The sequence below is a fragment of the Eptatretus burgeri genome, chromosome 12 (genome assembly GCF_056783735.1).
Source record: "Eptatretus burgeri isolate ZD-2024b chromosome 12, Ebu_testis_v1, whole genome shotgun sequence".
Taxonomy (NCBI): Eukaryota; Metazoa; Chordata; class Myxini; order Myxiniformes; family Myxinidae; genus Eptatretus; species Eptatretus burgeri.
In genome coordinates, this window is record NC_140972.1 from 2,795,624 (window position 1) to 2,812,308 (window position 16,685).

General features: G+C 43.1%; 1 protein-coding gene across 6 annotated transcripts in view; it reads left to right on the forward strand.

The window, feature by feature from the left end:
- The window catches only part of LOC147014994 (TBC1 domain family member 9-like), a 226,819-nt gene that overhangs the window by 51,632 nt on the left and 158,502 nt on the right, over positions 1–16,685 (forward strand). For all 6 annotated transcript variants that reach the window (XR_015050185.1, XM_085849266.1, XM_085849267.1 and 3 more), the window contains 2 exons: positions 1,560–1,710; positions 8,851–9,065. Coding sequence is in view for 5 of the 6 variants with exons in the window: in XM_085849266.1 (XP_085705392.1) it covers positions 1,560–1,710; positions 8,851–9,065 (366 nt within the window). In the remaining variant the exon portion in view is untranslated. The remainder of the gene's footprint in view (positions 1–1,559; positions 1,711–8,850; positions 9,066–16,685) is intronic.

Below are 16,685 nucleotides of genomic sequence, written 5' to 3' on the forward strand. Positions count from 1 at the left end.
CCGAAAAACTCTCAGACAAGGGACCAAGACCAGTCGACACAAAGACTAATGAAATTACTAATCCTTGGGTCTCCTCCGTGTCCATGTCTGCTCTCCCCCTGGGGTATGTTTCCAAAACCGTAACGATATATACTTGAACACTGTAATACACAATTTGTCTGTCGTAATATTTCCGAAAACCTCCAGTTTTGCAGTTTACTTCAATATAAATAAATGTTCTATTATGTCTGGTGTTGACTTAGCGGTGTGGGTTGTGGCTTGAGATCCTTGGGTCCTGAGTTCAAGCCCCGTTGGCTGCTGAATTAACACCAGGGGGTTGACCTCAGCCTATCATCCTTCTGAGGTCGGTGAAATGAGTACCAGTGTAGCAGCCCCAAAAAACAAGGCTGCACACGAAGGGAAGATGTATCAATGGATTGATTAAATTTGGTGTTGGTGTGGTGCAGGCATGATGGTCGGAATGGCCTCCTGCTGTGCCTTAAATCCTTGCAAATCCTTGTTCAATGGGTGATGTATAAATGTGGTGTTCGAGACTGCTGTTGGACGACTTAAATTGCAATAAACTTGGATTTTTGTAAAACTATTGTTAAAATCTTTAAAAAAATTTTTTTATTTATTTGAATTTTTTTTTTTTTTAATTGAAGTAGCATTAAAAACAAATTTAATAATTGAAGTTTAAGTGAGTCTTCATCATTGAAAGATTGGGCGAAAAACGAAATAGCTCATGATATTTCATAAAGTTACGGACAGATTATGACCAAACTCGGTGGATGAGTTTGTTAGGTGACAAGAACAAGCCGATTGGATTTAGATTCGTGTCCAGATGCAGATCCGGCCAATCGGTGGGATACAAAACGCAAGCTGTTCAGCCCTGTGGAGGTATGCACTCTGGTGAGTGCCGCTCTAATTAAAAATAAATAAATAAATGTAACAGCCATTGATTGAGGTAAATGCTCTAATCTGTTTCACTGTAATTTACTTTTCATCTTGTAAATCAATACCAAGAGAGAAACAGCTAAAGTACAGAGGCGTTCTTTAATCTTTATGCTTACAAGATGATCCATAAGTAATTGGGTTTAAAAGACGAGGGTAATTGAAGGACTTCAGCAAAATGCATGTAATATCGATTTTGATTTGCTTAAAGTAATGATAATTATTACTCGGTGGAAATGTGCAAACATTTATATTCCATTCTTATTTGAATAAAATGGGTATGATGTACTTGTGCAACATCACGTTGGAGAATATTTATCATTACGTTTAAAATGATGGTTGAATATTCAGTTTTCTCATTCTGAGTCTGCTCTCAGCTACCCTCTGGGTTGGAGACAGACCTACAAATGGATCTTGACAGGAAGCATTTATCATGGTGCAAAATGTTCCGAAGCATATGATGGAGAAACAGAATTAGTGTGCGGGTTATCCTCCTGTGGCTCGAGATTCTTGGGAATATAATCAGAAACTGCCAGCGTCAAATATCTTTGACAGCAACTGAACGCCGAGGCTTAAATCGGCTTTCCGCTCGTCTCCACATAGCATGACATGCCGCTTGCTTGCAGGCAAAGGAGCATGTTAAGGAGGAACTGTGGCAACTCCACTTCGCAGAGTTTGGGCGCGGAACCTGCATGTACCGCACAGAACGAGTGGGAGAACTCGTCACCGCGGGAATCCCCGACCGCCTGCGTGCTGAACTCTGGCTACTCTTCTCAGGTCAGAGAAATCCTCGAATGCCGTATGAACTACTTGGAATCTAATTGCTCTACATTTGGCAGGATGGGTGAAGAATCACTCTCCATTCTCTCTCTCCCTCTCTCCCCTCCCCTCTCTCCCCTCCCCCTCTCCCCCTCCCCCTCTCCCCCTCCCCCCTCCCCTCTCCCCCCCTCTGATGTACCACACTCTGTCAGTGACGGTGCTGCCAAAGCAGCTTCTTGAGCAAGGATTGTACTGGGTGGTTTGCCGTTGCCTTCCCAACAGTAGTTATGACAGGAATTTGGAATTTATTCATGGTGCTGGCGAAAGTTCGCCTATTCTTCACAAAGGTCACCGCGGGGTCCTTGGCATCCACCAACTAATGCTGGCATATAGGATGCCCGTTTAATCCAAGGGACTGCATTCGCATTGCTAAATCGCCCTGCCTGTGAAACACCGGGATGACATTTTATAGCTGGGTTGGCATTTAAACCCATGCAAGATAGCTAAGAGGCGAGTGTGCGTACCTCTACGCCATTCTGGCAGCTGACTCTGCCAAACTGACGCATCAGGAGAGGGACCATTGTTTTTTCGTTGTTTATTACATGTGCGTTGGGCTTCTTACTTGAAACTATGGCTCAGGTTCATATTGTATAAGTCTATGTCGTATCGGTATCATAATAATAATAATAATAATAATAATAATAACAATACGTTCGGTTTTATTAACATGAAAAAAAACATCGAAGACCATCGTCCAAAGACTAAAACGATCGTGTTTACATTAAAATGTGAAAATCGATTTACATTGAATGAAAAAGCAAATGTGTATATATATATATATATATATATATATATATATATATATATATATATATATATATATATATATATATATATATATATATCCACTTATCATAGTGACATGATGAGATCTTTCCATAATTCTCGATGAGACGGAGCATTGATTAAATCAACGCCACTCAACTTGGTGTCTCAAAGGGTCGTGTGGAGTCGACCCCTCCTCTGGGGTTCTGCAGGCCTCCAGGGTAATACTTTCTTTGCAAGTTCTTCATGTCACATCACATGACCCCCAAGGTGAAGGCAGCATCCCCTCACAATAGCAGAGATGCAGGGCAAAGATTCATACATATCCCTATTCGTGATACGCAGGCCCCCCTAACAAACGGACGCAAACGTGGTCAGACGGAAGGAAAACCCGTCATTCTTGTTACAAAAACAGCTAAAATTGAAGTAAAAGCGACCAAAATTGAAACCAACACAGTAGTTACAGTCGTAATAGCAAATATAATGGTCACCAACACGTTTTTCTACACACAAGAACGGTCGTGACGGAAACAAAAACGGTTGTAACGGAAACAAGCACACAAAATCCCGAAGTAGAACGGTGGGGAACGGAAGCATGAACGGTTATTTTCGTCGCGAATAGTCCGAGACCGAAACAAAAGCGGTTCATTCCAGTTTCTGTAGTGCGAGCAAGATGGCGGATGCAGTAGAACAACCTGTTACGGTATGTAAATTTTTAGTGCTTGTGCCTCAAACATAAATGTAATATAGATAATATATAGTGGGTAGTACCTGATGTAGTTTTAACAATTTATTAAACCAAATTTTGTTGTGATGATAATGTTTGGTTTGCCTGTATTTTGAGCCCCCGAGTGTAGGATCGCTCGTTGTTTATGCCCAGTTCAACATAGGGGATCGTGTATGGGATCATTTTACAGTTTTTACTTCGTATTAACTTTGTTATTTTATTGTAATTTGCAACTTATTATTACTATCAAACGTACCTCTTGCAAATATAAACGATCAATCGTCACTGATCGCTGCAGCACGGGGGCACGAATTACACGAAATGTCAGCCACACATTAAGTCAAGAGGGCGCATTTATCGCTGCTTGTATAATATCCCGTACCACAATCGGGTTTTCATTAACAGACATGATGTATTCAAGGCAGACTACGTTAAAGTTAACTTACCATAACTTCAAGAACTTTTCAAGCCGCCATGTTTCCGACGTTCTGGTAACCGGAATGAATCGCTTTCGCTTCGTTCTCTGCCGTTTCGCGACGGAAATAACCGATGTTGCTTCCATTCCTCACCGTTTTATTGCAGGATTGACCGTTCTTGTGTCTGTCACGACCGTTCTTGCGTGTAGAATAAATGTGTTGGTTTCGGTTATATTTGCTTTTGCGACCGTAATTACTGTGTTGGTTTCAATTTCGGCCGCTTTTTCTTCAATTTTAGCTGTTTTTGTAACAAGAATGATGGGTTTTCCATCCGTCTGACCACGTTTTCGTCCATTTGTTAGGGGGGGCCTGATATGGTCTTGCCCAGAAACGTTCAGAACTTTACGAAGCAATTGTGTGTCGGTACCATCCAATGATTTCTCCAATGTTTGGGTCAAGGTCCAGGATTCACACCCAGAGAGAAGGATCGACTCAACCGTAGTTTTGAAGACCCTTAGCTTACTCCCTCTGCAAATTGGAGATCTCCAAACTTTATGGAGGGTATGGACTGCTGCCCAAGCCTGAGCTTTTGTACATTCTAAGTCACGCTGCATGTTGATATAGGAGCCGAGGTATTTAAAGTCATTCACTCTCTCTATCAGACTTCCGACAACACTAAGTTGAGTCCATTCAGCAGAAGGATTGATGTGCATATGCTTAGTCTTTTCAGTATTGAGTATGAGCCCAATAGACCTAGCAGCAGTTTCAACCTTGTGAAGTAGAAGTTCAGCTTTACTTAACATGTCTGAGTGGAGCACTTCGTGGCCAGCAAAGTCGAGGCCAGAAATGTGTTGGCCTGGATGTCTGTGACTTCTACCCCGGGAGAGAGTTAAACCATCCCAGTCTTCAATCACTTCTTTGGGCATATTCCAAGGCGATGGAAAACAGGTGAGGAGCGAATGGGTCACCTTGAAGAACTCCATTGTTGATTTGAAAAGGTGCAGTCTCTTCTTCAGGAGTTAATAACACTGCAGAGGTATCTTCATCCATCATTTTCGTGGCCTTCACAATCGACTCAGGGACGCCATACGCATGTAGAATTTGGAAAAGTGTATTGCTGTCAATCTAGTTGAAGGCTTTTCTGAAGTCCATAAATATGATAGCAGCCTCTTTCGGTGATTATGTACTTCCTCAATGATGCACCTGAGAACAAAGATCTGACAAGACCCATTTTGATTTGGATCTTTTCTAATTTTCTAATTCAGGGCGAATTCTGTTAAGGAGGCGATTGGAGATTTTTGCTTCTGTTTGAGTTGAACTTATTCCACTGTAGCTTTCAGGAAGTGTTAAATTTCCTTTCTTGGGTATTGGTACAATACCTGCTTTCCCCCATTCTGTAGGACGCCTTCCTAGGTATGTTTTGTTGCAGAATTTAAAGAAGATTGTTCTTCACTTCGGAAGTCGCCAGGCTTCGATTGGAATACCATCGAGAACGGGGACTTTTCCCCGTTTCATTTCTATGTTAGGGTCTCCTGATGAAAACATGCCAGCAGTAATGTTGGAGTTGACCGTGAAAATGGGATCGATTGGATTGTTGCCTCGGCTCGTATTATCAGAAGAGAGCGGTTTTTGGAAATGAGTTTAACCTGGAATCTAAGTGATCCTGATCTTGGATAAAAACGGTTTTAGATTTCTTTCCATAAAGATGTTTCACTAGATTCCAGGCATTTTAGAGTGAGCTCATTGATTCCCCTTTATCAAAACCCCACCACACAGTATATGGTTTGACCGCTTTTCCTGGGCTTCGTCTTACACGTCACATAATGCAGCTTGTGTTGTTGATGCAGTCTCAGGTTGTGCACTGAGGACGGCATAATGAGCAGTGTTTACTTCAGCAGTTCCTTGAACACTAATTTTAACAGGTTTTCGTGACGGCACTGTTGTTGAATCAACTTTGTTACTTACTAGAAAGGCACCCGTAGAGCGCATCGTCTCACCTTGTGTGCTCATTCTGAACCAAAATACCATCATTGAACTGCTGGATCACTGCTATTCCGTCCCATATAGCTGTATAATCCATGCACCGTATGATGTCACAGACATTGCCATTATCAGTAGCTTTATTGATTACTAGCCAATACAACCCATCGCTTTGCTGAAGGGAATATTTAGGGGAGGGGAGTAAGAAGGAGGGGAGTGAGAGAGGAGGATAGAGGAGGGGGAAGCATTCCTCCAACCTGCTCGCATGCAGGCACGCACAAACTCCACGAAGCCCGACCTCCGTGTGTGCTGTCTACGTACCTCTTCGTTTTCAGCCTCTGCCGACTATTAATATATTGCAGAAACGATTGGTTTGCTTATATTAATATTTGGTCATGAAAGCAGATTGCACAAAACAGGAAAAAGGCAACCTGCATATGTAATTGCCTAAACAAAGACCCCTGTCGACTCTTATCATCATGGATTGTAAAAGTAGGTTAGAGAGCACGGCGTTGCACCAAATGAAGTTCCACTTTCTGCACATTCCTTAATCTTTTCTTCACTAAATATAATCATACGAACAGTAGAAAAAAATTAAGTTTGTTCAATTTTACTCCATTAATTTTTTTAATTTTTAGCAATTACACAAACATTGATATTTCCATCAGCAAAGCGATTGGTCTTGCTTGTCGTGGTTTTGAAACAAACGACCACGCAGCTTGGTGAGTGCTCGCCAAATGGCTTAAGCACTCAAACAAGCACTCCAACTGAATGCCTGGCTTGGCAAGCGATTACCCATTTTTTTGTTGTAAATTTTTTTAAAATACATTGTCAGGGCTCGTATAGGAGCTAACACACAGAACGTTCAACAAGGGGAGCAGGCGACAAGGCAGGCGTGAGAGGGAAGGATAAAACAGTGGGGAACAGAGAGATGAGGAGATCTGTGGAAGGGAGAGGGATGGGTGGGGTAGGGTGCACAGGGTAAACAAGATGGACACTACAGGGACTTTCAGGAAGGAAATCAGGGAATTTGAAGGAGGTGGGTTTGGGGTGGATTAGCGGTGGTAAAAAAGATCATGGTTTTGGATGGGGCAAGACAAGAGGTGGTGGTGAACAAATGTTTTGAAGACCTGGAGGGAAAAGTGTGATTGAAGAGAGTGTGGGAGTTTGTTCCAAAGGCGGGGAAAAAAAGGAATGAACGAGTGAAAGTGAGCAGTGATTCTTGATTTTGGTAGTTTTACCAGAAGGGGGTTGCTGGCAGACCTTGAGCACCCTGCAGAAATATGGGGGGGGGAGGGGTATGGGACACATCGCAGACAGAGTAGGGTGGACGAGGCCAGAGAGGAGATTAGAAGACAGAAAGACCACCGTCCTGCCTGTGGTGAGAGAGTGAGAGGCCCATTGACTCAGCCTCACTGTGGGAAATACCAATGATCCTAAAGGCCTTGGTTTCCACAGTGTGAAGGAGGCTGGCTTGGAAATGTGGCTTTCCCAGGAAAGATCATGGCAGATTGTGAGATCCAGAAGCTTGAAATGAAAGTACTTTTTCAAGAGGATTGTTGAGAAAGTCTATGGAGGGTGGGTTTCCAGACTGTCCTTTCGGAGAGACATCATGAGAGTGTGAGATTTGTCAGGATTGAGAGACATGTTCCACGTGTTGGACCAGTTTGTGATTTTATCCAGATCTGCAGAAAGCGAAGAAGCTGCTGCTTGCTGATCTGAAGGATGACAGATGGTACGGCAGAGGGTGGAGTCATCAGCAAAGAGATAAAGAGGATTTTCCAGAGAGTGAGAGATCATTGATTAAAACCAGAAAAAGAACAGGGCCCAGAACGCTGCCTTGAGGAACTCCAGCCTGGACAGAAGAGGGGATGAGAGAACTCCATTCACGGCCACATGTTGACTGTGACAGGAGAGGAATAACCTGTGCACATTGCCGTCGGTCAAAAAACCCGTGCACCGAGAAACGCCTGAGCAAGGTCCGAATTGGACAAATGAACACTTTTTATTTTATTTTAAAGCAGTCGGACTTGGTGCTAAGTTTAATTCTCGAGCTTAAATTTTGTAATTCAGCTTCGTTTAAGAGATTGTCAAGGTTATGGCATGTGCGGAAATGAAATAAAGCCACAAATGCTGGCATCTCTGGGCATTTATAAGCATTGCAATGTATCCAGGAATTCGTAGGTATCGATAATATGAGTGAAAAAAACAAAACAAAAATAAACTGTCATGAAGAAATCGTTGCGGCCTGTTCCAAGTCAAGGCATGGTTGAGCAGGCCAAAAATCATGGTGGCTTAAGGCCCCAGTGAGGTAACCCAGGATACGCCTTTAGACCCCAACATGGAGTGAGCTGGCCTCGGATGCGCCTGATGAAGGATATAATTAAATAAGGGCGTTAATTATCTTCATAAGGGGTGTTCTAATTAACCCAAACATCCAATGTTCACCCTTGCACTTCTTTGGAGTTCCCTTAATATGTTCCAGGCTGTTAGGTTTCATGGTTTTGTAGTTATAGAGGCGACACATTGATGTGCGCACACTGATGCACACACTGACATTTGTTAGTATAGATTTAAATTTAATTTAATGTCATTAATGCAATTAATTGAAGTGATTGATTAATATGTAAATTTTCAAATTTAACAATTATTATTGAAATTTTCAATGTTGTCAACAAATTGTAGTGTGGAAATGAAGTTGATAGATTGCCATGTTGGCTTCGATCAATACAAAATTATGAATAATTTTAATAATTCCGTGCACCACATCACTGCGGTTTCACAAACGGTCTTCAATGCATTGTCGGTGAAACGCTGAAATTATTTGTAATTTTCTTTGTTTCCATAAGGTATCTGTGGTTGAGGGAAATGTTTTGTTTGCCTTGAGTTGTAGTATTTTGCGACATCGGTTAAATTGATTTTTTTTTTTTTTGGTTAGTTCATCTGGTTGTTCTTTGTATTTCAAAAGGGTAATTTGTTTCTGCCGAGAGCAGAAGAATGTGTTTCTTTCTGTGTCTTTTTTTCCTCATTTTTGAACCAAATGCCCAAAACAACACAACTCAAAAAAGTGCAGAATGAGTGCAAAAATGTTGAGTCCACTATCGGAGGTGGAAGTCCTGAGTGGCAGATGCAGATAGAGCCTGCCAGTTTGTGTTCAGTGTGAAACAGTTGCCTTGCATTCAGAAGGTTGGTAATACTGCTCTTTCCCAGGTGCCGTGCACGAGCTCGCCACACACCCAGGCTACTATGCGGAACTTGTGAGCCAGTCCAGGGGCCGCTGCTCACTAGCAACCGAAGAGATTGAGCGCGATCTGCATCGTTCGCTTCCCGAGCACCCAGCGTTCCAGTCAGAATTGGGCATCGCTGCTCTGCGTCGTGTGCTAACTGCCTATGCCTTCAGGAATCCCACGATTGGCTACTGTCAGGTGAAGCTGTCTGCTCAATCCTTGGGGAAAAAAATCGGTCTTTTAAAAAAAATTTCAGAACGATGGATTATTCGATAGGAATATGTGAATGCTGTTGTTGAGGATGTTCAACAAATTTAAAACAAGTTTTTATTATTTTTTATTTTTTATTTTTTTAAATTAAATGAACTTCCATTGTGTAGACACAGGCAGTGGACAAAAAAAAATGGAAACATCTTGGTAAATGAGTGACACTAAGTATATTGAAAGCAACGGCATCCACACAGGTGTGGCCCACGTCTTAGTTAAGCAAATGACACCCCAGCATCAGACAGGTTTTGATGCTTTCAGCCCAGAACCTCTCCAAACAGTGGGTGCATGATCTCCACTGTAAATCCACATGAATGGATCCCCAACCTCATCTGTGTCCAGACAGTCAGTCACTCTGACAATACAACTATACTATTCTCACTCTCTACCTGCAGCATTTAGCTTGACATATAGCTTGTTGAAGTTATCGGGTTCCTCGGGTTGCCTGGCTCGAATCCCAGTGAATCGTGTCAAAGTGGGCGCAGTGCCCGATAGATTTGGTCGTTCCAGGCCATAGGATTATGCGTCTGTCCACCACGATACCGTGCTGAATGGGACCACTGAGCCAGTAGATGCACCACACTTATTGGTGCTGTATGCTTGATCTCGAATAACAACCGAACAGTGTCGCCAGGCATTGGTACGGCCTCATAATGGGCGCTAATAACCCGATTCCAATTGTCCTTCCATGGACGTGCACAATTGCAAGAGTGATCAGAACCACCCAAATTCACTCGGAGACCAAGTGGTTTTAAAGTTTAATTGCAGGAACACTGGGTGGGAATACAGAGAGAAGAAACAAAAAACTTGACGTACTGATGGGTTTTAACCGATATGTCAGGCACCCCTTTATATAATTTTTTTAAGCATTACTTGGTTCCTCCGAAGAAAACAAGGGTAGTACAGCATGTACACGAGATTTTTTTGAATGTGCCTTATTTTCTATCGTCTGGCATTTTCCACAAGCCATGGAATGTCCTTCTTTTCTATTGTTTGCCACATGGCACATACCATAGAATGGGGTCTTTTTCTATGTCATTGGCATTTTCCCCAAGAATATCATGGGTGATGAAGGTTGTGGTCAATTTTCATCAAAATTGTTTGTATGGTTTTGGAGAAGAAAGCAAAGACCTATTTTGGGGGGTGACGAATAGCCTTTGAGATACGAGTGCCAACACATTTCGGGCAGAGGGACGAACAGATGGATGGATGGACGGACAGACTGGCAGACACCAACGTGAATTTCGAGGTTTTTCATTAAAAACTCAAGAATGCCGAAATGGACGTTGTTGAAATTTGGAACATACACCACATGGCCAAAAGTATGCGGACACCCCTTCTAATTAGTGGATTCGGCTATTTCAGCCACACCCATTGCCGACAGGTTTTTCAAGTCAAGCACACAGCCATGCAATCTCCATAGACAAACATTGGCGGTGGAATGGAATGTACTGAAGAGCTCAGTAACTTTCAACGTGGCACCGTCATAGGATGTCACCTTTCCAACAAGTCAGTTCATCAAATTTCTGTCCTGCTGGAGCTGCCCCGGTCAACTGTGTGCTGTTATTGTGAAGTGGAAACGTCTAGGAGCAACAACAGCTCAGCCGTGAAGAAGTGGTAGGCCACACAAGCTCACAGAACTGGCCTGCCGAGTGCTGAAGCGTGTAGTGCGGAAAAATCGTCTGTCGGCGGTTGCAACACTCACTACCGAGTTCCAAACTAACTCTGGAAGCAACATCAGTACAAACACTGTTCGTTGAGAACTTCATGAAATGGGTTTCCATGGCCAAGCAGCCGCACAAGCCTAAAGGCCCGGTCACACCTTGACGTTTTAGCCAGTGATGGCAACGTATTAAAATGTATGTAAAACGCTGGCTTACGTTGAACTTTTGATGTTTTTTTTAAAGATTCGGACGTATTCATAGCGACTTGGTCTTATGTATAACGCATTGGTAATGGACACAGAACGTTTCGTTGTGTTATAGATAACTTATACCAACGAATGCTGAACCTGTTGTCGGCCTACACAACCGATGCCCAACGATAGTCTAACTTAGGCATAGCGCGTTGCACGCATCGCCGACGATGTCGTGACGTAGCCTATTAAAAGGCTGACGGCACAACGATTCGAATCATAACTGCCGTAGAAATGGAAGTGTCAACATCGCGGTCACACCTTGGCGATCTTGCCAGCATATGCCGACCTAAGAAAAATGTGTCTAAAACGTTGGGGCACGTCAAATACGGTATGAGTAAGTTTGGTATACGTGAGTAGAACGCTAAAGGACGCTATCATACGTCGTAGTAAGTAGAGTACGTCAAGAAATTTTAAACATGTTCAAAATTTTACGACGTACTCGGCGTATGACACACGTTCCGCATGCGATGGGGATAAGTTTTACACACGATATGTGGACGCTTACACACGTCCACAAAGGCTACTTATAAGCTACTCATAAGTCGAAACACGTCGCGGTAATGTCTTTTTTACGCGAAACCTATTTCTAACTTATGTTTGACGTGCTTTGAACCAATTCTTTACGTAGTCCCAACACACATTGACGTATGTAGACGTATTCCAATGACGTCTTCCGGTCGACAAAAAAAATAAATGAACGTGTTTCTAACTTGCAACTGCCATATAAAGACGTGTTCCCAGCGATTTTGGGAATTGGTATATAAAAATGGTGTTCATAAAAGGGGAACCCAACAGTGTTTTCGAGTCCTTTTTGAGTCGATGTCCATGTCAGCAGTAACAGTATCAGTATCAGTATTAGTATTAGTATTAGTCGTAGTTTGTTCATGTTGGCAGTAGTAGGTGAGTGTGAGGGGGAGGGTGTGGGTTATGATGGATCGTCCTTGCGTCCGCGTGTCCACGGGTAGGAGACATCTTTTCACCATTGTTCGAAGTTCTTCGTGGCTAATTTTTTATGGGGCTTTTTCAACAATGAGCTATAGCTTGTTTTTACGATTTAGGTCTATTCATAATGGGTTGGACAAATGCACAATGAACTAATAATGTGCATAGAGCGCTTCGGTAACTTATAGATACGGTATACCAACGAATAATTATCATGTAGCCGGCGTTCACAAACTATGCCCAACGATAGCCTAACTTATCCATATCGTGCGGCAGTTTATCTTTGCCGGTGACGTAGGGTTTGCTATTCATCGGCTGCCACTCAACGATTTAAATGGCTGCATCTCCACTATTGAAAGTAGACGCTTGCGCTCAACAATTGGATTTTTTTTACACTCAACGACTTTTAAACGGTACCACTCAGCTATTTTCATTGTTTACAATGAACGATTTAAATTGCTGTCACTCGCCTTTGTTTTTTGACGCTGGGGTTTGGAAATTTGAAGCGTTTCTTCTGAACGTGTTAAAACGCTCAAACTCGACTATTTTAAATAGACGCTGCCGATGGACAATTGGAATCATAGCCAAGCTAGACATCGAAGTGTGAACATCCTCGTCATGCCGAAGAAAAGTTTGAAGAATGCTGCAAATAAGTGTCCTGGCCGTGGCCGTGGACGCTGACGCAAGGACGATCCATTATACCGACGTCTTTCAGCCTATGAGTAACATGTGTTGACGTCTGTCAACGATCGCAGACCATGCATACAACTTGTGGCCAGCGTAGCGGAACGTGTGAGTCATACGCCGACATACGTCGTGAAATTTCAAGCATGCAAAAATTTGAGGACAACCAAAAAGTACAACATTTAAAGCCAACGTACAATGACGTATGGCAGTGTTTTTCAGCGTGCTCTCAATGTTATCAAAACTTACCCATAACGTATTCAACGTGTCCCAGCGTTTTAGAAAAAAAATTCAAAAATCGGCATACATTGGCTAAAACTTCAAGGTGTGACCGGGCCTTAAGATCACCATGCGCAATGCCAAGCATCGGCTGGAGTGGTGTAAAACTCACCGCTATTGGACTCTGGAGCAGTGGAAACGCGTTCTTTGGAGTGATGAATCACGCTTCACCATCTGGCAGTCCGATGGACGAATCTGGGTTTGGTGGGTGCCAGGAGAACGCTACCTGCCCGAATGCATGGTGTCAACTGTACAGTTTGGTGTAGGAGGAATAATGGTCTCGGGCTGTTTTTCATGGTTCGGGCTAGGTCCCTTAGTTCCAGTGAAGGAAGTCTTTACGCTACAGCATACAATGACATTCTGGATGATTCTGTGCTTCCAACTTTGTGGCAACAGTTTGGGGAGGTCCCTTTCCTGTTTTGGCATGACAATGGCTCCATGCAAAAAAAGCGAGGTCCACACAAATGGTTTGTCAAGATCGGTGTGGAAGATCTTGACTCGCCTGCACAGAGCCCTGACCTCAACCCCATCGAACACCTTTGGGATGAATTGGAACCCCGACTTCGAGGCAAACCTAATCGCCCAACATCAGTACCCGACCTCACTAATGTTCTAGTGGTTGAATGGAAGCAAATCCCCAGAGCAATGTTCCAACATCAAGTGGAAAGCTTTCCCAGAAGAATGGAGGCTGTTATTGTGGCAAAGGAGAGGGGGGGGACCAACTTCATACTAATGCCCATGATTTTGTAATGATGTTGGACGAGCAGGTGTCCCCATACTTTTGGCCATGTCGCGTACAGTATTACCTTGTTGAACAAAGGATTAACTTCTGAAATTTGCAGCCAAATATGTCCAGTGGAAGCCAAGAAACAAATTTTCAGTCCTCATGTGAAAGTTGCTTGCATAGAATCCGTCCCATATAAAGGGTGGGGCGCTTTCTGCCTCCCTTGATATGTATGAGCGTTACTTCCACAACATCTCCCCCAACAAATAATCCTGAAAGGCTTCAAAAACCCATAACCTAATTAGTCATATGCAGAACAAATCCTGGACAAAACGTTGAATATATGGCTATTTCTAAGTATCAAGCAAGAAATGATGGGCATTATTCTGGCCCAGAACCTCTTTCTTGCTTTTATTGAAGATCAAGTCTTTCAACTGGCTTGACTTTTCTTCCAGAGTGAGTTTTATATTCGACAGATTTGGGACAAGGTTGACATAGTTGTCTTCACCTTCAATCCAGCATCAACTCTGCAGGGCTAAAACCTGTAGGCTCAATTGGAGTATTATGGTAAGACAGCCCTAGATGTGGATCAGGTTGTAGCATGATCATTTTCGCAATGTGGACAGCCTTTTCAGCACATCCATTTGCCTGTGGATACCTTGCACTTGCAGTCACATATTCAAAGCCATATTTTCCAGCAAATTCCGCAAACTGCTTCAATGTGAATCGACTTCCATTATCTGAGATGAGAGTATCAGTAATGCCACAACGAGCAAAGGTTGACTTCATCTTATGAATGGGCATTTCACTTGTGAGAGAGGGTAAGCATATGAGCTCGTTGAATCTTGAGTGGTAATCCACCACAACCAGGTATTGTTTCTTGTCGACCTTGAAGACATCAGCCCCAATATGTTACCACGGAAGGTGTGCAGGGATTAACGGCTCTCACTTTTGAGCAGTCCGATACTTGATACAATGATCATATTTACTGACATAGTCCTTGATGTCCCCACTCATAACGGGCCACCAAATACCATCATTGACTCGGTGTCGACACTTCATTACTCCTTGATATCCATCGTCAATAATTCTTTGAAAGCATCTCCGCCTTCATGTCGGTTGGTATGACGATTCTAGAGTCATACAATAACAGTCCTTTGTAGACAGGCAAATGCCAACGATTTTCCCAATACGAATCGAGTATATCGGGATAGTCATGCATGTACCGAGGCCAACCATGGATCACACATTGCATAACAGGATCCAGCCTGGATACATCTCTGATGACGTCTTACTTTCCCTTGGACGCTGGAAAACCTTCCTCAACTCCATGAACGTATGCATTCACCTCTTCTGACAACTCATGGTCCGAGGCATGTGCTCAGATGGAGTGTATTACGGTACAATGCATTGGCAACAACTAACAACCATGCACTTGCCTGGCACGTGTTCTGCTGCCACATTAAACCGCGTGAGACGCATGAGAAGGTGTTGGCATCTCCAAGGCACTTTATCTCGGTCCTTGTTATTGATTAATGGTATTAAAAGCTTGTGGTCAGTGACAAACCTAATGGTCTGTAACCCCCCACAAGTATCGACAAAATTTTTCACATGCCCAGACCAAAGCAAGGCATTCTTTTTCGATCTGTGCATACATGGTTTCTGCAGGACTCAGCGTGCGTGATGCAAAACATACAGGTCTCAACTCCCCATTGGACTGCTTTTGTAGCAAGACAGCTCCGATGCCATAGCTGCTAGCATCCGCACTCACGGTTGTTGGTGGAAAACTCAAAACGTTACTCAAGTAACTCCAGTCACAACACAGGTTGAATCATTTATTTAATACATGATCTTGGAGAAAGACAATCAATGCAACGTGATTGCTTTCTGGCTTGATGGTCCAGAGTTTCTTATGTAGGGAACAGAAATTGGGAGGGTGATCCACTCACATGTAAGCAAATTGACCAATTACATTCTGATAAGTGACAAACAGAACGTTTTCAAGGACGTGGTCATGACTCTTTGTTTCAAATGCAAATTCGTATTGTATGTCTTTGAGCACTTTCAAGCTTCATCAGATATTTGCATTGCTTCGCTGTCCTCCCCCTTCACGACTGGAGCATAATGTATACTTCATTTCAACATAACAATGCCCTGTGTTCATGTGATTCCGAGAGATTTACTGCACAGCAAAGATTGACGACATACAGATCAAGATTTTCATCATGTTCTTTGAGAGTCCTTCCAAAGAGCAGAGTATCATCAACGTCGGACACGACTCCACTGTGAACCTCCAGAAATTGCATCATCTTTTGTTGAAAGATTTCTGGCACCGATGTGATGCCAAAAGGTGACCTATCAAAGGCATACTTGCCAAAAGGAGTGATGAATGTCGTGTAGTTGCACGAATCAGGATGGAGTGGAACCAACCGAAACCCACTTGAAGCGTCTAGTTTTGAAAAAAACAATAGTACCAGCCAGTTTGCGCAGTATCTCATCCATTGTAGGCATTTGAAGCTTCTCAGGACAAACTGTTTTGTTCAGTCGTTTCAGGTCAATGCAAATTCGGATGTCACCACTCTTCTTGAGAACCAGTACCATGGCGACTCACCACGGAGTTGGCTTCGTCGCTCGATGGATGACGCCCTTGTTTTCCATTCGTTTAAGCTCATCCTTTACTTTTGGCAAAAGAGGAGCTGACATGCCTGGGTGTTGAAACACTGTCAGGTACAGCATTGTCTTGGAGCTGAATTTTTATTGGACTGCACCACAGATAACCCATGTCTGCAAAAATGCTAGCACGTACCTCACCGGCAAGCACAATCCTCTCCCATGGCACTTGCTGTTGGTCCACTCAGCACGTTATTGACACAGTTCTTGACCACATCCATTTTCACATTGGATTCTTGCTTGTGCACAATATCAGTCATGAACACACCATCACAATGGAATTTCCTTCTGACACCTCGAAGTGCTAATTTCGCAGGTTCCAATTTAAGCTTTG